General features: G+C 44.3%; 2 protein-coding genes across 2 annotated transcripts in view; both read right to left on the bottom strand.

Moving 5' to 3' along the window:
- The window catches only part of SHISA4 (shisa family member 4), a 477,761-nt gene that overhangs the window by 182,039 nt on the left and 270,791 nt on the right, over nt 1-24,931 (bottom strand). The gene's annotated exons all lie outside the window — the stretch shown is intronic.
- Nucleotides 1-24,931, bottom strand: part of IPO9 (importin 9) — a 137,775-nt gene that overhangs the window by 51,353 nt on the left and 61,491 nt on the right. The window contains exons 5-9 of the mRNA XM_082244847.1: nt 20,189-20,277; nt 18,923-19,009; nt 18,692-18,811; nt 11,598-11,698; nt 11,414-11,472 (exon numbers count right to left, since the gene is read on the bottom strand). Coding sequence (XP_082100973.1) covers nt 11,414-11,472; nt 11,598-11,698; nt 18,692-18,811; nt 18,923-19,009; nt 20,189-20,277 — 456 coding nt within the window. The remainder of the gene's footprint in view (nt 1-11,413; nt 11,473-11,597; nt 11,699-18,691; nt 18,812-18,922; nt 19,010-20,188; nt 20,278-24,931) is intronic.

The raw sequence follows: 24,931 nt of genomic DNA, 5'->3' as shown, positions 1-24,931 counted from the left end.
CAGGTCTGAGCAGGAACCATGAACACTGTGCGGGGCTGCTGTGCCCTATAGCTGGCCATATACTTCTCAGTGACATATAAAGAAAGGACTTGCCATAGTGTAATTACGTTTATATCCCTTTATTGTAGAAAAAGTATCCACTTGCATTAAAACTCAGAACAGTCCTCAGATATCCCTGTGTGCGGCTCGGTGGTTACTGCAGATTGCAGCGTGCGTTCCATCGGCCGGAAGTGATGTTGTAAGCTCGTACCATGCTAAACGCGTTTCGCCCTCCCACTAGGCGTCATCTGTAGCTGGTACGCATAGCGTGCGGATGGCTTATATGTCGGTGCGCTCCTCCCAATACACCCTTATCTGCCCAGTACACCTTATTCTGCATCCACAGGAAATGTGCGGGGGCCTGTATTGTCATTACAAAACCCTCTTTAATCCCTGCTGTATTTTTTTAAAAAAACATACCATTTGTCTGTGCTAATACTTTGATGAGACTGATATGAATATAATAAAACTGTACTGAGTGTGAATGAGAAAAACATCCTAACTGCTCAGTTGCGCCTTATTGCAGGAGGATGTGAGAGTGTGAATAATAAGGGCTCTGTTTGGACTCTTGGAGGCAGTGAAAAATTAGGATCTGTGCTTTTCTGCCAAAAAGCAGTTTCAGTAGACCTTCGAATAAGATTAGGTCAAGACGCTTCCCAATCTTCGTGACTGAAATGTACCTGTGGGCCTAAGTCACACTGAATGATCTTGATGTGTATGAATCTGTCAAATTCTATTAACTGGGGATTGTAAAGTTTGTAATTAGGCCTGTGAACACTGGTTATATTGTAACCGCTACAAATCATATTGCAAATAGTTGGGCCTCAATTAACTGCAGTCTGTACTCCAAGCACTGAAAGGGTTCCGATTATCCAAGTTTGTGCTAATCTTTCTTGAGATAACAGAAGTAATAGTCCCACTAAGCATTTTTTAAAAAATACTTTGGAAAAGACCACGGGGGGGGATTTGAACTTGCAGGAAGTTCAGGAAATCTCCAGGTTAATTTGAAGGACTATAGTCAGCATAGGGAAAATCCTGTTCTGACAAGTATTGAAAAAGCAGCGACGGAGTGATAGGGGCGGTACCTGTCAACCCAAACATTGGACAGAGATTCACCAACTCTTGTGAGTAATCGATTAAGGTTGGGAAATCAGTTTAAGGTTCAGTACCTGTAAGGATGGGTAATAAAATTGCTTCAAGGAGGGTGTCTAACCGTGGTGAACCCTACCACTTGACCCCGAAGGAAGAGAAGATTGATAAATATGGGCCTTGGGTTGTGACATATATTCAAGATTGGGATCGCTGGACTGGGGAAAATTATTCTAAAAGAGGGACTCAGGCCTAAAGCCTGGGAGGCCCTGTGGTATATTCACGAAGGAAAGATGATGCGCTTAAATGAAAGAGATGCTTAGAGTGCATGGATAGTAGAATCCATGACTAGGGCTGGTGTGAATATTTTTACTGTGGGAATTAAGGAGAAAACACACCAAATGATGCAGAGGAGTAGAGACAAGCAGGAGCAGCTACTAGAGCCAAATCCCCAGAGTAGTGACAGTGATGAATAGGGGGAAGATATCGATTTGTCAGAAGTGGGGGCCTTATGCAATCGCCTCGTCCTTGTTAGCGAAATACTCAAAAACTGATCTGAATTATCTTTCAGCAGATGACAAAAAGGAAAGCCAAAACTTGCTGCCAAATTTAACACATCAGCTGACACCCCAGTTAAAATCCTGGATGAATCAGAGAGACTCTTTCTGTGAAGCACTGAAATAAAAGGAGAGACAGCGCAGCAAGACAGGGGAACAGAATGCTGACATTAAGGGAGAAAAGTCTCCCTAGTACCAAAGATCACATACTGTCAGAAAGGGGTACTTTCTTCCCCTCTGACAAAAGAACCTCCCGAATACAGTACACTTGCCGAATACATTTACTGGCTGCGAGCCAGCATTCTTCCCTAGACAGCAGTTAAAGAGCAATGCTGCTGCTGAAAGCAATACTGGTAGTTCTGCTACTGAGTACACTGCCTATGTACCTTTACGCCCCCAAGTGACTAGTACCCCACAGCAAGGACCTGTGTGGGGTCACTTTAACAGGGAAATGGTAACACCCAATGTGGGCACACCTGGCAGCAACAATCTTTCCCAGACTTATTGGGATTCTGCGGCACAACCCTAAAAGGCCAATCAAAGGTTGATAGCTTTTTCAGATAACCTATCTGTCTATCCTGTAAGACAGCAGGTCGTTTATGATAACAATGGGAGAGCCACTGCAAAGATAACATCACATACCTTGGAATCCCTCTGAGATGAAGCGATTTCTGAGTGTTATCCCCCATCCAAAGACTGATCCCATTAAATCTGCCAAAGTGCTGCTGGACATCCAGGCAAACTACAATGCAAACTGGGGTGATATGCTTCAAATAATTAAAAGGGTTTGTGGAGACGGGGACTTTGATTAAATCCTCAGTAAAAAATAGAATTTTTGTAAGAACTTACCGTAAAATGATTTTCTCTGAGTTCTTTGACAGACGCAGCAGCCTCTTCCAAGTTATCACTATTGGGTAATGGCACCCTCTGCTCATGCAGCGGATGCCATTACCCAATAGTGATGAAACTTGGAAGAGGCTGCATCTGTCAGAGGACATAAGAGAAACTAATATTCCACAGACCCTATAGGTTGACTCCAGCCATCAAGGATGTGTACTCACTAAGCAATTGGCACAACTGATTAAAAAACAGTCTATCCTCCCCAGTCTTGGACCAAGGTGTCAGGAGTCACCCAAGAACCAAAAGGAAGATTGTATGACTTACTACATTTACAACAAGCAATGGAATCGGCTGGTGGGGACATTACCAACAGTGCCCTATCACCGGTTTTGATACACAGCTTCATTACTGGGTTGAGAGGAAAAATCAGGGAAAAATTGATGACTGCAAATTCAGACTGGAGAGATAAGCCTCTCTCCTCTTTGTTGTCACTTGCAACTGCTATTGAAAGGAATAGATCTGATTGGGAGTCAATGAAACCTCAAAGGATCTGCACTGTCAGTGATCAATTAAACAGTGCAGCTCTCGGCCTAAAACCAAAAAGGAAACCTGTCTGCTTCAACTGCAACAGACCCGGACACTTCAAGAGGGAGTGTAGAGCTACAAGTAGTAGACACCGGGGCAGCTCGTTCCGTTTTGAAATCCAGGGAGGTGAATCTTCCCATTCAAAATACAATTAGAGGAGTTGGTCTAGCGCAGTGAAAGCAAACCTTGGCACCCCAGATGTTTCGAGACTACATTTCCCATGATGCTCAACTACACTGCAGAGTGCATGAGCATTGTGGGAAATATAGTTACAAAACATCTGAGGTGCCAAGGCTCGCTATCACTGGTCTAGGGGGTATATCATATCCCCTACTGGAAACCACTCCCACAGAAGTTCGAATTGGACCCTTTCAAACTGAAGCCTCCCTGCTCTTGAGCGATTCAGTTCCTTGCAATTTGCTAGGAAAAAGATTTGCTCTCCCAAACGAAAGCACAAATACAGGTTACTGAGGATGGAGTGGAAGTAAACATCCCTTCAGATCCTGACCAACACCAATGGTAGAAACCTGGGATAGCATCATCGCCTTGTGTAAATTGGAACCAGACACAAGTCTTGCAGAGAGCTTGCCCAGTGATTTATACAAAAGCATGAATCCAGATGTTAGGGCTAAGAGGGGGAACACAGGACTTATGATCCACTGCCCCCCTGTTAAGATAAAACTAAAACCAGATACTATCATCCCTAGGTTACCTCAGTATCCATTGAAATTGGCTCAATTAGAGGAATAGAGACCAAATCAAACACCTCCTGAAAGAGGGTATATTGGTGAAAGTGAGTTTACCAGCTAAAACCCCATTGTACCCTGTGAAAAAACCAGGTCTAAACATTTATTGGATGGTGCAAGACGTAAGGGCAATTAACAAAATCATCCAAGAAAATGCTCCAGTGGTACCAAACCCTCACACTATTCTGAGTAACATTATCCCTTCTAATCAATATTTCAGTTATTGATTTGAAGCATGCCTTTTACACTGTACCGCTCCACCCTGACTGTCAATATGTTTTGCCTTCAGTTCTAAAGGGCAGCAGTATGCCTGGAGTAGATTGACCCAGGGCATGGTATCAAGCCCAAATGATTACAGCAAAGCAATGAAAGAATGCCTTAACATGTGGCACTGCCCGGAGGGTATCACTCTACTTCAATATTTGGAGGACTTACTGATTGGAGTAGATACGAGAGAGGCATGTAGAGATGCACTAACTGTTGAATCACCTTGGAGAAGAGGGATGCAGATTATCCCCCTCCAAGTTACAATACAACATGGACCGAGTTGTGTTTTTGGGTCATTGCATCTCCCAAGGAAAAAAACACCTGACAAGATCGAAAGAAAGCTATCCTGAATAGCAAAGAGCCACAAAATGCAAAACAATTGAGGGGATTCCTAGGGTTGGTTGGATATTGCCAACAATAGATACAAGAAACGTCCAAGGTTTGCAAGCCACTCTATGACTCTGTAAACATACAGGGGAAACTGACTCAGTGAAGAGCAAATGCTTGCTATTCAGACCTAGAAAGCTGCAATAGGTGAAGCTCCCGTTTTGGGTCTACCAGACTATACCAAGGCATTCTGACTTTAGTGTCATGAGTCCAGAGGCCATGCTGCTGGAGTAATGACACAGGACCATGGAGGACGTGACAAGCCCATGGGCTATTACAGTTCTCAAGTTGACACAGTTGTATACATGTTATACATGTTGATCATATCCCCCCTTAATCTCTTCTCAAGAGAGAATAAATTCAGTTCCTCTAATCTTTTCTCATAGCTGAAAACCTCCATGCCTCTTATCAGTTTGGTTGCCCTTCTCTGCACTTTCTCCAGTTCCTATATCCTTTTTAAGAACTGGTGCCCAAAACTGAACTGCATATTCCAAAGGAGGTCTTACTAATGATTTGTACAGGGGTTAAAATGATATCTCGCTCTCTGGAGTCCATGCCTCTGTTAATATAAGAAAGGACTTTGCTTGCTTTGGAAACCGCAGCTTGGCATTGCATGCTATTATTAAGCTTATGATCTACCAGAACACCCAGATCCTTCTCCACTATGGATTCCCCCAGTTCTACTCCACCTAGTATGTATGATGCATGCATATTCTTAGCCCCCAAGTGCATAACTTTACATTTATCAACATTAAGCCTCATTTGCCACATAGTTGCCCAATGAAACAGTGCATTGAGGTCAGCTTGTAAGTTGGAGACATCCTGTAAAGAACTTATTCCACTGCAAAGCTTGGTGTCATCTGCAAAGACTGAAATGCTACTTTTAATCCCAGACCCTAGATCATTTATAAAGATATTAAAAAGTAAGGGTCCCAACACTGAACCTTGGGGTACACCACTGATAACTTTAGACCATTCAGAGTAAGAATCATTAACATCTACTCTCTGAAATTCTATCTTTTAGCCAATTGCAAACTGATCTTTCCAAGCCAGTAGACTTTACACATTGGCCGTGTGTGGGGATATGTGTCAAACGCTTTTGCAAAATCCAAGTATGCTAGGTCCACAGCCACCCCTCTGTCCAAGGTTTTACTTCCTTCCTCATAAAAAGAAATCAGGTTTGTTTGACAACTTCTGTCCCATGAATCCATGCTGTCTGTTGCTTAAAATATTTTTTCCCAGCAAGAACTCATCTATGTGGTCTTTTATTAAACTCTCCAATATCTTCCCGGCTATAGAAGTTAAACTAACAGGTCTATAGTTACTTGGCAAAGACTTTGATCCCTTTTTAAAATATAGGCACCACATTGGCCCTACGCCAATCCAGTGGTACTGAACGAGTCCCTAAAAATTAGAAACAAGAAATTACAGCGCTCAGTTCTTTTAGGATGCGTGGGTGGATGCCATCTGGTCCAGGCGCTTTATCCACCCTTATTCGGTCTAGATATTTTTGGACCATATCACTTTTGAGCCATTGTGGATCATTTGGGGCTGTGTCAATACCGTCCTCATTATGGTCATGAGCTCCTCCATTCTCCTTTGTATATACAGAGCTGAAGAAAGTATTTATTAAATTTGCCTTCTCTTTGTCCCCAGTCGCCCACTCCTGATTATTTTGTAAAGGGCCTACATGCTCAGACCTAACCTTTTTACTGTTAATATATTTGAAGATTTTTTGGGGGTTTGTCCTACTAGCTTTTGCAATCTGTCGTTCATTTTGGATTTTTGCGTCCCCGATTTCCTTTTTACATATTCTTTGTAGCAATTAAACAATGATAGTGTTCCCTCATTTTTATATTTTTTAAAAGCTCCTTTCTTTTTATCTAAAGCTTTTTTAACTTTTTCTGTGAGCCACATAGGTTTTATTTGTAGACTTTTAAACTTATTACCCATGGGAATATACTTTGCAGTGGGTTTGCATAGTCTTTTTGAAAAATTCCCATTTCTGTTCTGTGCTTATCAATGCCAATATTCCCTCCCAGTCTAAATCCTGGAGAGCAGCCCTCGTTCTTGGAAAATTTGCTCTGTGTTTTTTTATTTCCTGTATGCATTTTTTGCTTACAGCTAACATTAAATGAAATCATGTTATGGTCACTGCTACCCAGATGTTCTTTTATATGAACATTGTCAATAAGCTCTGCATGGTTTGAGATTATCAGGTCCAACAGAGCATCATTTCTAGTGGGGGCCTCAATAAACTGCACCATAAAATTGTCTTGTAATAGGTTTATGAATTTGTGCCCTTTAACTGTTCCAGCAGTGCCATTACTCCAGTCAATGTCTGGGTAGTTAAAATCCCCATTAACACTGTCCCAGCCCTTGCAGCCCTTTCTATCTGTCCCATGAGCTGAGTCTCCACCTCCTCATTAATACTGGGAGGTTTATAACAAACTCCAATGATAATCTTTGTTTTACGCACACCCATGTACATTTCAACCCATACTGCTTCAGATTCAGCACACTCTCCATCAACTAGGTCCTCTTTACCACTCACTTTGAGATCACTTCTCACATAGAGACAAACACCACCACCCCTCCGCTTTACCCTGTCTTTCCGAAAGCGTGCATAGCCAGGAATATTATTAGCCCAGTCATGTGAAGAATGAAGCCAAGATTTAGCAATACCAATTAAGTCATAGTTCTCCTCGTGCACCAGAGCTTCCAAATCACCTATTTTGCTTGGCAGACTTCTGGCATTGGTGAACAAACACTTTAAATCATTGTCCCATTTTGCACACTGATTTTGCATGTTTTTAATTTTGGTACAAATAGTACCATTTCCAATGGTTGCTTGTAACATGATGGAAATACAGATTCAATGCTCTGCAACTATCCAAAGTTGAATGTGTTAAATAAAAATCTTATTTGGAGCAGCATTAAATCTGTATTTTTTTTTATTTTTATTATATATTAATATATAATTAATTATATATTTAAAAATTATTTTTTTTAATTATCCTTTATATATTTATTAATATTTATTATCCTTGTTCATTTTCATTACTTACCTCTCTTTCGTTCCCTTTCCTAGTTTATTATGCCAAGTTGTTCTTTTGGTTTTTATCTTCTATTTTCTTAGATAATGTAACTAAGACATCAGTCATATAATTTTTTTTGTTGTGAATGAGGCATTGACATTCTTCCTGACTCAGCTTCAAGAGTCAGGTGGGGACCCACAGACTTAAATGGTTTCCTGAGAAACACAGTATGAGTACCATATTTAACAACCGTTGAAACTCGAGTATCCCTGTAAATCCAGGTCTTCAGTTATTGTATTTTACATCCCTCCGTCTGCCTACTGCTTTAACCTGAGCTTTACCTGTCAACATTATAACCCTTATAAATATTAAACCTTAATGGTCACACAGCTGCATCAATTTTGATCCCCCCCAATAACTGTACTCTGACATTCTCGCTTTTCTTTTTGTATTCATCCACGACTGTCTGGAGGCCCTCCCTACCAACACCTGAAGAAGCAACAACAACCCCGCCATACCTTGAGACAAAGGTGCAATGACTACACTTTGCTTAACTTTCTTTCACCATGCTGAAAAGTGCCATCTCGCGGTCTGATCCAATCTTTGCATAGCATTCCCTTGTTACAGGACTAAAAGATTCCAGGATCCGGCCATGGATGTTGGAGTTCCACTCTTCCAAGGCAGAGGAGCAAGGAAACATTGCAGCACAGGCACTCATGGTCCAGATGTGAAGTCTCTAAGGCACCAGGGCAGCCTCAAATATACCTTGATGTGTTCCGTTGTGCTCAAGAAAGCAGAGGTGGTCACGGTGGTGGTGGGGAGGGTTGGACCTTGTGGGCTGTTGTGGGTGAGTACAAAATCATTGAGGGAGGGCATAAGTTCAAGAATGAACTTCAGGGGGAAATGTAATGGAAATATTGAAATCTACAATCTTTTTTTACCTGAAATGAACATTATAGTGAAATTTTGAGGACTATAAAGTTTTAGAACACTGACTGGACATTCTGAGAACAGCTGGCATCATAAAACAGCTCTGTTGTATTGTATCTAGAGTTGGTATCGATTAAGGTCTGTTTTTCTTTTGTACACAATGCTGCTTGGTATAAAGATGGTATCTAAAAATAATGCAATGTTGTTTAAGACCAACGCAGTCTGAAAGGAATCACTTGGAGGCGGAGAGGGGCTGTGAGGATGACCGAAACCTGTTTAAAATTCTAAAGTTAAGGGTGTGTTTCTTTTTTCTATTTATTCTTTATTTTAACTAAAGAGGGTTGGGTAGAGAAGGTATATAAAAAACAGTCAAAGCTCTGAAAAACCTCTGAGCCCAGACCTCAGACGACCAGGAGGTCTGCGTAATGTATCACCTTTATTTTTATTGTTTCTGTATTGCAATTTGTCGTATTATACTGACAGCATTTGTATATCCATTGTAACATCATTCTTTTTTATTGTATTACTCACTTTGTGGTTCATTTTATTTAATGTTATTAGTGCCCAGCTGCTCTTCTGTAATAAATTTGGATTTTATTTTTCTTTTATTTAGCACAGTGGCTGTTCATTAATATTCTTTTAATGAAAAAGATACAAGGCCTGATTTTGACAAACAAAAAAGTTTTGATTACTTATTATATTTATAATCGCAGAAAGGATCAAAGGAATAGGTGTGTTAGTAAAATCAGCCAAAAAAAACAAAACATACTGCCCCAAGGAGAGACTGTAAGCAGCCCGGGGACAAACGCATGTTGGAGGGAAAGAACCTTTCCGGGGGGGGTAAGAACAAAATTAGATCTTGTAGCCGGAACGTATTACTTCATAGACGTACTTGTCTTGCATCAAGTAAGTCCACAGGTCTGGGAACCAGTGAAGACGTCGCTCCACCCCAGACACGGTGAGGGTGCACCTTCATGCTGAAGGAGCCTTGTCCGCGGGTCTGGAGAAGCCCACTCTAGACTTGCCAGACCAAGGTCGCTTGGATCATCTCAAGGAGGTCTTGAAGGGCTTTGATCCCCTGTTAAGCCGACCCTGAGGGACGAAAAAAAACTTCTAGACCCGAGAGGGATGGGCCATGTCTACAACGAGGATCCTTGCCCTAACTAGCCTGCGGTAGGAGGGTACTCTTTCCTCCTGTGAGACCCTTAATGATGTCATCCAGGGTAGCTCCAAACAGGTGATCTCCTTGAAAAGGGAGATCAGTTAAGGCTTTTTTTTTTTTTTTTTTTTTTTAGTCTGGTCCGCAGACCAGCATTTGAGCCAAAAGACATGCCTAAGGACCACTGTCGAAACAGACAGTCTAGCAAGCAGGGGAGCCGCATCCAAAGAGGCATCACAGATAAACTGCAGCCCCTGGACCAACTGGTCCGCTAGCTCAGCAAAGGCAGGGGGAGATGATCCCCCTCCAGGTCACTGCATAAAAGTTTAGCTCACTCGGTCAGTTTGCGACACCAGGGCAATACCGGCCCCAGTCCCGAACCAGCAATAGTGAACATACTGCGGGCCAAAGCCTCAGTTTTTCTGTCAGCCGTATACTTAAAAGCTGGAGACTCTTCAACCGGAATCATGGCTGCCTTATTCAACCTGGAAACCAGGGGATCCACCACCGATGGAACAGTCCATTGTTTTAAGAAGGGACTATTCAAAGGGGTACCGCATTGCAAATCGCTTAGGGACGATGATGGGACGTTTTGGCCGCCCCCACTCTTTTGCGACAATTCTGTCAAAATGGGAAGGGAAACACCTTTGCTGCTTTAGATGGCTTGTGAGTGCCAAAGGGAACTGATGCCTCCACCGAAGTCTCATGCACAGACACAATTGGTGTGTCCACCAGAGCCTTTTCCTGCGCAGCTACAGGAGTGGAGGAATCATCTTCACTAGAGAAGAAGGCTCCACTGTCATGGCCGCAGATATTTTCAAAGCTGGACTAACGCAAAATGGACGCCAGACTACAAAAAAACATGGCCGCCGTGTATTACTGCACACACGCCACGACAAAATGGGGGCATCGTGAGGCTCCCAGGACGGATTCTTAGGCCTAAGGCAAGGCACATACAAGAAGGGAGGGGACCATGGTAGGAGCCCCCATCAGGTACAGATCCCCACCACCCCCCAGTATAACCCAATGGTTAAGAAGATCAGGAGCGGTGTCAGTCAATGAATGAAAGAGATACATGGCCAGTCAAATCATTACATAATTTTAACTAGAACTGTTCTAAAAAGATAACAAGCCAACAATTTTAAGCGGTGTGAAACCCAAAACCAAAATAATATATTGCAGCTTACCAATCATTAGATGTGGTGGCTGCATCAGTTTTCTTTTTTTTTTTTAGGCTTAATTCCTTCTGTTTTCACCTAGTGATCTGGCCAGCAACACCTCCTGTATTGTAGTGCCTCCACTCTGGATGAGGCGCACAGGCTAGAATCCTTAGATAGCAGCACTGTCTGTTTTTTTTTTTTGGGGGGGGGGGGGGGTGGGGGGTGTTAGAATGACTAGAAGATTTAGATGCACTAAAACTGAAGCCAAACTCCAGCTCACACTGCAGATGCACAGCAACAGATTATTTCCTTTTGGGATAAAGGTTTTACATAAATAGAAGCGGATCATTTTAAGAACCCCTGTCAACGGTAAATGGCTTGTCTCAACACTAACAGCAACATTTGCAGGAGAACTTGTTCTGCTGAAAAACACACTTACTGGCTGGATCACTGGATGAAAATAAAAGAAAACCTAAAAAAAGAAAACTAATGCAATTTTGCAATTGTATAGGGATCTATCAACTTTCAACCAGTTTTTAAATAAAAAAATAAATAAAAAAATTACCTAAATACAGGTATATTTTGACCTAAACTCACAAACAAAGTAAAAACGCACCATCAGAATCCACAGGGTCCTCTATATCTTCTGTATCATTTACTTCGGTTCTGACATAAGTGAAAGAATAATTAAGGAAGTTGATTCTATTACAATGTATAACAAACCGAAAAATGCCACAATAGCATCTGTGTAGACTTGCAGATTACATCACAATGGGAAAATCATCAGTAGTAAAGGATATAAGGCAGCACTCTCAGTCAGCGTATTCCAGACAATAGGAAGGATCTGCTGCATTGATGAAACCATGTGCTTAGGAAAATTCTTTACTAGTGCAGTTACAGCCTGAGACAAAAAGGAACATGAAAGACAAACAATTAGGCAGAATTAGATTGCAGAAATGTGACAAGATCTGGAATGAGTAATACAAAGTTTAACACGGTTATAACATCGGTCTATAGAATCAAATGCAAAGACAGAACATGTTTGTATACACCTTATCCCAAAATGAATTAAATTCACGATTTTCCTCAAATTCTACAAACGAATACCCCATAATGACAACATGAAAGAAGTTTGTTTGAAATCTTTGAAAATGTATTAAAATACGAAAAAAATCACATGTACATAAGTATTCAAAGCCTTTGCCATGACATTCAAACTTGAGCTCAGGTGCATCCAGTTTCCACTAAGCATCCTTGAGATGTTTCTACAACTTGATTGGAGTCCACCTATGGTAAATTCAGTTGATTGGACATGATTTGGAAAGGCACACACCTGTCTAAATAAAAGGTCCCACGGTTAACAGTGCATGTCTGAGCACAAACCAAGCCATGAAGTCCAAGGCATTGTCTGTAGACCTCTGAGAAAGGATTGTATCAAGGTACACATATGAGGAAGGGTACAGAAAACTTTCTGCAGCATTGAAGGTCCCAATTAGCACAGTGGCCTCCATCATCCATAAATGGAAGAAGTTTGGAACCACCAGGACTCTTCCTAGAGGGGGCTGCCCGGCCAAACTGAAAGATCGGGGGAGAAGGGCCTTATGCCTCGTACACACGCAACGATTATCGGCCGACCGATCGATCGTCCGACTTTTGTCCAGAGTGGTGTTTTGTTGGTTGGAATGTGCCTAGACTGCACACAAATTTTCTTGGCCAACAAAAATCTACTTCAGAAGTGATGTCATGTGCTGGTTTACTTTCCGTGTGTTTTTTCTTCTCTGAGCATGCCCAGTCTTGCTCATCAAATTTGTGTCTGCCGAAATCTGTACTGACTGACGGAAAATCGGCCGTTGTGTTGACGGCCAACAAAAATTTTATAGCCTGCACACCAGATTTTTTTTGGCCGAAAAGTCGGAGTCGGTTGTCGGAAGCATCATAATAACAAGCGAAAATTTTGGCCGAAAATCCACGGCCAATAATCGATGCGTGTGTACGGGGCATAAGTCAGGGAGACCAAGAACCCAAAGCTCAGTCTGACAGAGCTCCAGCATTTCTCTGTGGAGAGAGGAGAACCTTCCCAAAGAACCACCATCTCTGCAGCACACTACCTATCAGGCCTTTATGGTAGAGTGGCCAGATGAAGCCACTCCTCAGTAAAAAGGCACAGCCTGCCTGGAGTCTGCCAAAAGGCACCTAAAGGCTTTTCATATAATGAGAAACAAAATTTTCTGGTCTGATTGAACTCTTTGGCCTGAATGGCAAGCATCATGTCTGGAAGAAACCAGGCACAGCTCATCACCTGGCCAATACCATCCCTAAAGTGAAGCATGGTGGTTGCAGCATCGTGCTGTGGGGATTGGTTTCTGTGGCAGGAACTGGGAGACTAGTCATGATCGAGGAAAAGATGAATGCAGCAATGTACAGAGACATCCATGATGAAAACCTGCTCTAGAGCCTCTGGACCTCAGACTGGGGCAAAGGTTCATCTTCCAACAGGACAACAACTCTAAGCACACAGCCAAGATAACAAAGAAGTGGCTTTGGAACAACTGTGTGAATGTTCTTGAGTGTAAACCTTATCAGTGCCACAATTAAATCAGCGTAATCCCAATGTGAACAGATTAAATGAAAATGTGCATGTACTTTAAATGGCCGCTGTCGCGGATGGCGTTTTCACTGCACTCAAAGTAAATCCAATTTAAACAGTGCTACGATACAATTATAATAAATAAATCCTATAGTGCAACAATACTCAAATTAATATGATAAAGTGCTACTCGGTGTTAGAACCATAAAAATCAAATAATCAATGTGAAATTGATTGGCTTTCAATAGCCAAGCTGTTAAAGCCAGCGACAAAGCAGGATAGAAGATCAGCTTTCGAGCTAAAAGATCTTCTCTGAGAGGGAGTCTCCAAAGGACAATAGCGACCAGTCGTACCAGGTCTGGCATACGAGGACCTGAGAGGCCAGTCCAGGGCCACTAGGATGACCGGAATCCCTTCTGCCTCGATTCTTCGCAGGAGTCTCGGCAGAAGAGTTTTCAGAGGAAATGCGTATATCAGATACTGGCTCCAAGGGGGCCACCAGAGCATCTGTGGCGTTGGGCAGGAGCCCGAGACCTTGCTATGAACCTCTGCACCTTCCTGTTGAGACGAGAGGCCAACAGGTCCACATCGGGAGTCCCGCACCGGAGACACAGTTGAAGAAACACCTCTGGGTGGAGAGACCATTGTCCATGATCTAACGTCTGCCCGCCAATTTTTCACCCCTGGAATATGCAAGGCAGAGAGGGATGGAACAAAGCATTCTGCCCACCTTAGAATGCCGGCTTCTTCTCGGGCTGCTAGGGTACTTTTGGTGCCCTTTTATGATTGACATATGCCATGGTCCTGGCATTGTCTGATTGAATCCTTAACGGGTGCCCCTGCAGATGATCCGTCCATTGGGTCAGGCAAAGCTTGATTGCCCGAATTTTAAGGATACTGATCGGTAGGCTGGACTCCTTCAGAATCCAAACCCCCTGAGCACAATCCATGCCCAAGACCCCTCCCCACCGGGACAGGCTGGCATCCGTGGTGACCACTGTCCAGTACAGGGGAAGGATGGATTTTCCCTGTCGAAGCGCCAAAGAGTGGAGCCACCAGATCCGGAGCCCCCTTGTACCCCGGCTCAACAGGATCAGAGACTGTGGATTCTTGTTCCATTTGGCAAGAGTCTCCTTTTGCCGAGATCTGGTATAGAACTGAGCAAACTGAACCACCTCCAAGGTGGAGACCATCAGGCCCAGCACTTGCAGTTCCTGAGAGATGACCACTGGTTGGACAAAAGGAGCCAAATCGCATCCTGCAACTTCTGGAGTTTCTCCTCCAGAAGAAACATCCAGGCTGGGGCCGAGTCCAGGGTCAGACCCAGGTAGTCCAGTTTGGTGGATGGGACCAGAGCAGATTTTTGGAAATTCAGTTTCCACCTGAACTCTTGCAAAGTTCGCAACTAAATGTCCAGATTGTCTTGCAAGGCATTCGGAGACTCTGCTCGCAGAAGGAGGCCCTCCAGCTACCCCAGTACCGCAATCCCCTTATGCTGTAGCAGTGCCAACACTGGGGCCAAAACTTTTGTGAACACCTGAGGAGCCGAGGGGAGACCAAAGGATAACGTCACAAATTGGTAGTGCTCCACGCCCACGGCAAAGCGAAGGAAACGCTGATGCCCGACATATTGGGAAATGAAGGCAAGCGTCCTTGATGTCAATAGAGGCCAGAAAATCCCCTTGATGAAGGGATGCCACTACAGTGCGAATAGACTCCATCCGAAATTTCTCAACTCACACAAGCAGTTCAAGGCCTTGAGGTGCAGGATTGGACAGACCTTGATTTCATTCCTGGGAACAGTAAAAATCGGTTTGAATAAAACTCCGGAAAGCATTTAGATTCTGGAACCGGTTCAATGACCCCTTGTGAAAGCAAATCCTGTACCGCCCCAGGAAGACCTTGTAGGCGATATGGGGACAAGCGCAGGTAGAAAGGGTAGAAAAAGGCAAGGACTGAATCAACTCGTGGACCCATTTGTCTTGAATCAATGAGGTTCACGGATCCAGTAGAGAAGCGAAGACGCCCCCCCACAGATGCGGCTGAGGGTGCCCCTTCAGGAGGAACCCGCTCTTGGCTTACCAGGCCAGGGCCTCTTGGACCCCCCTGCGGGGGGTTACAGGCAGAGATGTATAGTAACTAAGTAGAACTACTTCACTACTGTACTTAAGTACTGAAAGGCGGTATCTGTACTTTCCTAGAGTATAATTTTTTTCTCCTACTTCCACTTTTACTTCACTACATTTTTTCAATGATTTCAATACTTCTACTCCGATATTTTTTTTTTGTGCTGCATAGTTACTCGTTACTATTATAAAAATTACCACTGCCAGAACAGTAGATGGCAGGTTTCATGAAGCTCAAAACATGTGTATTATCAGCGCATACGAAAATAAATGCTACTGTATGTGTAAATAAAAGCTGCATTTGAAATAATAAAAAACAATATGATGTTCAAACTTTTGACTTCTTTAATAACTACATAACACAGTACTTGTACTTTTACTTTCAGTACTTGAGTAGCAAAATTTAAAAAAAAACTACTTGCAATACTTAAGTACAAAAAATGTTGAATACTTTAGTACTTCTACTCAAGTCACTTTTTGATCGAGCACTTCCACTTCTACTCAAGTCACTTTTTGATCGAGCACATGTACTTTTACTCAAGTATAGGTTTCGAGTACTTTATACAACTCTGGTTACAGGCAGATTTTGACCCCTGGTACTTAGATCTCAAGGGACGAAAGGACCGCTTATGGGCCGAGAAGAAAGGGCCACGTTTGCCACGAAACTCTTTGCTCCTGGTAGCCTGCGGAAGCAGAGTACTCTTATCCCGTTGTAAGACCCTTATTGATCTCCTCCATGGAAGCTCAAAACAGGGGGTTTCCTACAAAGGGGAGATCTGTCAGTACCTTCTTGGTAGCCTGGTCCGCAGACCAGTATTTCAGCCATATCATGCGATGGAGTGTCACCGCTGTCACAGACACCCTGCAAGCTAAGGGAGCTGCATCCAGAGAGGCATTACAGATGTACAGCAACCCCTGGACCAACTGGTCTGCCAGCTCCGCCAGGTCAGGAGGAGGTTGTCCCCCTTTGAAATCCTGGAACAGAAGCTTAGCCCATTCTGTTTAGGTCTGGGAAACCAAGGTTAAGGCAAACACCAGCTGCAGAATGGAACCAGCCATGGTAAAAAAGGTATCAATACCAGGTATCGTCAAAAGGGTCCTTAAAGAAGGAGAGTCCTCCTCCACGGGGAGGAGTGTGGCTTTAGTCAACCTGGAAACCTGAGAGTCCACCACAGGTGGTACGGTCAGTTTCTTTAACAGGGACTCTTCAAAAATTTACTTTCTAGCTAAATGCTTAGGTACCTCGACAGGGCGTTTTTGGGGAATCCCACTTACTCGCGACAATGCTGTCTAAAAAGGCAGGAAATTGGAATACCTTTGCCGCCTTTGAGGCTCTGTGGGTACCAAAGCAGCTGACGTAGCCATAGCGGTGTCCTCCAATTTGAAATTTGTCCACACCGATACAATCCGAGCATCCACTTGCGCCTTTTTATGCGCGGCTGTAGTGGAAGAGGATTTATCATCATTATCAGGAGCACTCCGGGTGCATGGACGCAGACCCAGTAGGGTGACTCACGTCCGCAGTGGCCAAATCAACCTCAGAATCTGAGGAAACAGAGGATTCAGGTGAAGGCGGAGGACACTTTTTACTCGCCTTTGTTTGGAGGGCTACATCTTCCTTGGACACTAGTGCCTGCAGTCATTGCAGACAAAGCGGACTGGGACCCAGAGGGACCCCCCACAGCTTCACCAGCGGCACCACAAGTCCCAGCGCATCAGGTTACTACTATAGCAGAAAGAGGTGCAGAGAAAGAGTGCCAGGCTGCATGCCGTACAGCGATCAGAGAAAGAAAAAGGTCAGGATCTGACACCAGAGGCCCACCGTCGATTCACTGGTCCATAGGCTTCAAAAACATGGCCACCGTGTGATAGCAATGGGAAACTACAAGAAAATGGCCACCGGACTACACAAACATGGCCACCAATAGAGAGAAAAATGGCGGCTGCACGCGGCTCCCAGGACCCCCAAGTACATTTGAACAGCAAGGGGGGCAGTCCGCAGAGAGACCCCGATAGTGAGGGGGAGCATTATGTGGGAAGAAAGGACGCTCGGGGGGTCCGACCAACCCAACCCACGTCCACCCTGAAAAAAAACTACCAGATAGGGGGGGGGGGGGGGGGACACACACTACTCAGCACACCTTGGGACCGGTCCAGGCAGACCATCGCACCATCTTGGAATGGGGGTGCAGCATGCCAGTGGGGCTATGTTGCGGCCAACCTAGCATGGAGCGGAGATCGGGTCGTGCTCGCTGGCCGGACTAGGGAGACCGTAAGGATCTAGAATATCCAGTCAGTCGCCCAGTCCAGCATTTGATTGTAGTTCTCACAGGAACAGAAAACTATTTTAATAAAAAAAGCTATAAAAAAATTCAATATATAAAAAAGGAAAAAATGCTAGGACCAGAGATCACAGCAAGGAACTAGATCCTTACTCCTGACTAGGCAGAAAAAAACTGAAGACTCATAGCAGGAAGTTGGAGTATACCCCCTGGGACTGCCCTATAGGCATAGTCAAACTTTTTTCTTCTTAGTGTCCTACTCCTATAGGGGGCAGCATAAACCCAAGGGTCAAGAAGATAGAGCTGTGTCTGTCAATGAACGAATGAGAAATAATTAATTTAATCTATTTTGGAATAAGGCTGTAACATAAAATGTGGAAAAACTGAAGCGCTGTGAATACTTTCCGGATGCACTGTAGTTGAGATATTTCTGGCTTCACCATACAAGAAATATGGGTCATCATTCACATATTCATGGTAATACAATACTGCACATGTATTCGGAGGTCATAGCAGTGCTCTAAAGATGATGGCACCTACTGACCATCACTAACCAATAAAAACAGCAATGTTGTATTAACGCCAGTCTGCTCAAACCTGATACAATAATGCAACATTAGTAATTGGAAAATAGATTCTTTAGTCTCTATGTATAACGTAATGATGAAAGAGCACGAGTGTAAGAATGAAAATGAGATAGAGAGTTCCTCAATACTAGCCTTGCCAGTGCTCTCTTATGCAGAACTTACACCCAAAGATCATGCTCTGTCCCGATAAAGGATCTATGAACATGTTTTCAGGGCATTGGTCATTTTCACATTACACATACTGCTGTCAAACTCTTATTCTCTCTGCATAGATACCCCAGAAATAACCCAATAAATCACAGCAAATCCTACCTTTAATACCTCCATCTTTAAGCCACTGTCAGAAGTAGGACCATCAGGTAATTGTAAAGCCTGCACAAACGCCTCAGTAAACTGCTGCACTACAGGAAAGATCAAAGCATGGGCTACACCCTGCAAATATGGTAGGGAAGAAAATTAAAAAAATAACGTAACATTTTAATATAGTGCTTCACAAACAAACCTTCTTAAATAAAATGTGTTAGCAGTTTAACATTTTCTAACCTTTTCCAGTTCTTCCATAGTACAGATCATATGTGCACAGGTGGTGAAGATCTCAACAGCTCGGGCTCGAGTCCGAATGCTATAAACCTGCAATATTCGGGTTTGAGAAACAAAGCTGAACAGTACATTTGTTATCACAAGCATAAGATTGAAGTTTAAAAGTGACTTTACTTTTTCTAACCTTGCGTAGGCTTTTAGCTATTGGGGTCAGTTATTGGTAATGGCAGCCTCCTTGTTTTTGTCAGGAAAGGTTTATTTTAAATCATTACTATGAGCCCCAGAATCCTAAAACCTCACATACCTAAATGAAAGTAGGCAAAGGTTCAAAGTCAGCTGGGGGATGGGAGAGAGAATGAAGTTTAACCCTAACAGCTCATACTAAGTCTACACCTAAAATGCCTTGGTATTTGCTTTGTATTTAAAAGTGATTCTAAAAGGAACATTTTTAAAAATATTAATGTGCATTAATACACACATATTAATATTAATGCATGGGGCACTCGTGCAGGCTCACTCCCGAGCTGCGCTGTGTGTGTTGACACGCAGTAGCCAATGGATCCAGGGGAGAGGGTAAGTGAGACTCCCGGGCACAGCACTGGATAGAGATCAGGCTCAGGTTAAGTACAAGAGGGGACTGAGGAGAGGAGCTGCACACAGGTTTTTAACCTCAATATAGAGAATGCATTAAGGTTAAAAATATTTCTCCTTTAGGGCTCTTTCACACAGGCGGACCGTTCAGATCCGCCTGTCAGTTTTTTTGGAGGGATCTGAATGGTCCCCCCCATGCATTCCTATGGGGCATCGGATGTCAGCGGAGACATGTCCGCTGACATCCGATCCGTCAAATCTGGACGGATGGAAACCCTAATTTTCCATCTGTCCAGCGGATCAGATGGGATCGGATGAGAAGGGACCGACGGTCCGTTCCCATCCGATTTACCCCATAGAGATGCATGGGGAACTGACAGCTCAGTCTCCACACACAGAGCGGAGACACAGCTGTCATCCTCCTGCTCAGCGGGGGGAAAAAGGGGCCTTTGGAACCACTTTAATAAGGAAATTGGACATGCAAAACAACCCTGTCTGATTAGGCTCTGATGGCAGCAACCACAAACCAATTTATATACTGCATGACCACAGTTATGGAACAATCAGAAAGCAGCTGGCTCCATTTGAACTGAATCACACAGGTGCTTAGCATTAATATACATTTGATTAGGAGTACTGAATTTCTCACTGGCAGTAGGTGTTAACAAAAATACATACATCACTCATAGTGAAGATCTTGTACATCTCTGGCAGGATGACCGGAGCAACCAAGGGCATCTGTGTATCTGTCACTTCCCTTGTGAATTCTGCAGGAACAAGTAACATCAGTGCATGTTTAAGTTTTTCAACAAATCCGCTCAATTTCTTTACTCTCATATTAAAAATTACAGAGGAGCCATGTCAATATCGTGAAAACAGTTCATTCGTTTTGTACATAAAACCAAAAGTAAAAACAGAGTAAAAGTTTTGCCGATGCCAAGCTGATTTGTCGATTGTCAAAGTATTACATTATCTCTCAAATCAGAATGAAATTTTCTCTGCTCATAATGGGGTTATCGAAAGTACAATATGACAGCATGTTACTTTATTTCTGAAAATGGGCTTGTCGTTTTAGTAGTGGGAGTTTCAGCACAAGCTAAACTAGTAAAGCAATTGCTTTTATCAATGTGTTATACTCTTATCACACCTGAAAATGTATTCATCACACCCAAAAATGTAACATTCACTAACTCTCAATATAAAGTGGTTGTAAACCTCACACATGAAACATGAATAAAGCATATCTCCCTCTATAGTGTGTACTTGTCTCAAATAAGAGCACCAAGTGCCATTTATGTCTGTTGCTTCACTCCTCGGCTATCAGCATTAATCATTTGACAATTTTTCCTGACACCAAGAAAAAAAAAAAAGTGACGGGGCAGGAGCTCCAGCTAATTGACAGCCTCAGATCTGTTCCTGTGTGCAGGGGGGTGTGTCCTTTTCCTCCAACCAGCTTCAAAGCTCTCCTCACTGAGCTCTGCAGAGTGTAATTTCACCTCTACGCCCCCTTTTTCCTAACTCAGACAAACTTAAAAATTTAGCGCTTTGAGTGGATGTAGCTACAACTTATGCCAAGGATTTGTTTCATATCTGTGTATTATCTGAGGATAGTCCCTTCACTGGATATATGAGAGGGTTTACAATCACTTTAACCCAATTCCTAAAAGAACCCCTAAACTATTCCTACTTGTCAGTTTTACCTGAATCTAACCGACAGCACTAATTTTAACCTCTTCCGAATCGCCTTCCGCATATATATTGCGACAGGGCGGCCCGACTGTGCAAAAGCACGTACATGTCAGATTTGTCCGCTGCGATGTCGGAGTCCCGCTAAAAATGGCTGATCACCGTCATTACTAGTAAACACAATAAAAAAATAAAAAATTCCATATATCTATCCCACAGTTTTTATTGGGTATAAAATATAAAATTGGATTTTTGTCTCACCATAAAATCCTTTTCGCTAAGGTTCAATGACGGACACAGCTCCATGTCTTCTAGACCCTTGGGCTTATGCTACTCTCTTCAGGAGTAGGACTAGGCGTAAACAATTTTGGCTATGTCCTTGAGGCAGTCCAAGGGAGTATACCATCACTTCCTGCTATAGGACTTCAGTTTCAAACAAGCAGTGTCAGAAGAATACATAACTCAACCCAACAGAGGGGCAGGTGCTGTGTCCGTTGGTGAACCTCAGAGAAAAGGATTTTTACGGCAAGCCAAAAATCCAGTTCTCTTTCGTTCACTGACAGACACAGCTCCATGTCTTCTAGACCTGTGGGATGACCAAAAGCAGTATCAACATGAGGGGGGTGGGAAAAACACAGCAATACATATAATTCCCTACAAGGCCAAACAGCCTACCGGGTAAAAAAAAGGAGCTCAACCAGGAACTGGCGCTCACCACCAGGAAAAAATACACCCTCAAGAGGCGGGAGCCTCTGGAACCACAGCCTGCAAAACTTGCAGCCAAAAGCAGCATCTGAAGATGCAAGTACATCCACGTTATAAAACTTTGTGAATGTATGTACAGACGACCACGTAGCTGCATTGCACACCTGAACCACTGACGCCTGATGACGGAAGGCCCAGGAGGCACTAAGAGCTCTTGTAGAATGTGCCTTGACAGGGAAAGTAAGAACCTGACCTTTAATAGAAAAGGCCTACACCACCGTCTATCTGATCCATCTGGAAATGGTCGCAGCAGATGCCCCTTACAAGGTCCGTCCGTAAGAACAAAGAATCGGATTTCCGAATCAACTTAGTCACCGCCAGGTACACCCGAATTGCCCTGATTACGTCGAAAGAATGTAGAGCAATTTCCTTAGGCTGTTTTGGCTTAGGACATAAAGTCGGCAACACAATATCTTCATTTAAATGAAACCCCCCCCCCCCCCCCGAGACGACCTTCAGAAGGAACGCCTGACAGGGTTGTAACATCACTTTGTCCCTGTGAACAACCAGGTAAGGTGACCAACAGGACAACACAGCCAACTCAGACACCCTACGCGCAGAAGTAATAGCAGCCAAAAAGGCCAGAGTGAGCAAAGGAAGTTCACAAATGTTTTCAAAAGGAGGCTTTTGAAGTACCAACAGTACCAAATTGAGATCCTACTGAGGTACCAGGGATTGCACCGGAGGAGACAGATGGCGAACTCCCTGCACAAAAGGTGTGACCCAAGGACTTCACCGCTAACAACCTTTGAAAAATATGACCAAAACGGAAATCTGGCCCTTGATGGTGCAGAAAGCCAAACGTTGATCTGCACCTAGTTTTAGAAACTCCAACAGGAGAGACCCAGAAAAGGAATGGGGAGAGACCCCCTGGGACTCACACCAATTAATGTACGCCTTCCAAACTCTATAAAAAACCTTCCTGGAAGTAGATTACCAGCTTTCATCGATGTAGGAACCACGACTCAGTCAAACCTCCATCCTTCAGCACCTGGCGTTCAACAGCCAAGCCATCAAAGCCAGCAACTGCAGAGCAGGATGGAAAATTGGTCCTTGGGGTAGCAGATCCTTCCTGAGAGGAAGTCCCCAAAGAGCATTGGCGACCAGCCGTACCTGATCAGCATACAAAGATGGGTGAGTTCAGTCTGGAAGGAATACCTTCTGCTTTCATACTGCACAAGAGTCGTGGCAGAAGTTTGAGAGGGCTGGAACATATCGGTCAGCCCACCTTAGAATGCCAGCTACTTACCGAGTCGCCAGGACACTACTTATGCCCCCTTGGTGATTGACATAGACAAGGGCCAGCATCTCTTTAGGAGAGATCTTGTGCGGAACTGTTCAAAACACACCGCCTCGAGGGTGGACACTATTAGGCCCAGCATCCGCATGCAAGCCTGGAGGGATGACCATCTGCTGAACAACAGAAACTGAATTGAATCCTGCAATGTCTGGAGTTTTTCCAGACCCAGATAGTCCAGTTTTGGTGGACAAAACCAAAGCAGACTCCTTAAGGTTCAGAAACCAACCAAACTCCCTCAAGAGTTTGCAGAGAAATCTCCAGTTGTCCATCAGAGCAGTCAGAGATCTTCATGTTACCCCAGTACCGCAATCCCCCGCTGACTCAAAATGCCAGCATCGGGGCCAACACCTTTGTGAAGACCCGAGGTGAGACCAAAAGTCCACGCCACAAATTGATAATGCTCCTAGCCCATGGCAAAACAGGTAGGCGTCCTTGATGTCGATAGAAGCAAGAAGAAATCCCCCCGACGTAGGGACCCCACTACCATGTGAATGGACTCCACGTGGAAATTCTGTACTCGCACAAGCATTTTAGCGCCTTGAGGTCAAGAATTGGATGTACTTTGTCCTCCTTCCTGGGAAATGTAAAGGGGTTGGAGTAAAAAACCCTGAAAAAGTTCTGAAGTCGGGACCGGAACAATCACCCCTTGAAGGAACAAGTCTTAGGCTACCCCAAAGAGACCCATAAATGATCTGGGGACAAGTGCAAGTTTTAAGGGAAGAACCTTTCCGGAGGATAAGCCTGAACCCGATCTCATAGCCTGACCAAATAACTTTGTGGACCCACGTGTCCAATACCAGGGAGGTCCATGGATCCGGAAAGCAGCGAAGACGCCCCCACCCCCCCCTACCCCAGACACGGGTGAGGGCGCCCCTTCATGCAGAGGCAGCCTTGTCCACAGGTCTGGAAGAGCCCGCTCGTGGCTTGCCAGACCAAGTGCTCTTGGAACCTCCAGCGAAGGCCCAGACTTTTGATCCCTTGTCTTGAGACCCTGAGGGACGAAAAAACTTTATGAGCCAAGGGTAAGGAGCAGACAGGGCTCCTTGCCCTTGGAAGCCTGCGCAAGGTCACTCTCAAAAACAAGGGGGTTGCCCTTCGAGCCCTCCATAGAGGGCATAATAGGAAATAGCCCCCCTTAAAAAGGTGGTCGCCTGCCGTGATGCGGACGCACAGGCAGTGGCGACCCTGACGGTCTCCCAGTGCTAAGAAAGGGCAGGTTCCCCACACTATAATGGTGGCAAGGCTGTCAAAAAATTAAGCGCCACCCCTTCCAAGGGAGGCGCCAAGCTGACCACATGGCCTAGCAGGCAGCAGCCTAAATTTCTGTGGAGTTCAAGCCGCAAGTGCATGGATCCCAGCCCGGCAGATGCCCAAAGGAAGAGTAGGGGCTTCAGCTAAACGCACTGGGATTGCCCCCCAACGGAGGTGCCCGACTCGGCCGCATGGCCCAGTAGGCCGCAGCCTAAATTTTTTGTGGGCGCCCAGCAGTTTGGATGTGGGCCCTAGCAGAGCCGATCACCCAAGTGCAGCAGAGGATGCCCAAGCGGGAGGTAGTGGCTTCAGACACCCTCACAGGAGCCGCCTCATGTAGTTCCCGACTAGGAAGTTGCAAAGCCGCGGCCTACGTTTTTGTGTGGATCCGGCCGCATGAGGCGCGTACCCACGGATGC

Source organism: Pelophylax lessonae, assembly GCF_965119305.1.
Source record: "Pelophylax lessonae genome assembly, chromosome: 2".
Classification (NCBI taxonomy): domain Eukaryota; kingdom Metazoa; phylum Chordata; class Amphibia; order Anura; family Ranidae; genus Pelophylax; species Pelophylax lessonae.
Note: the sequence above shows the minus strand (reverse complement) of the source record. Positions and strands in the feature narration are given on the sequence as shown.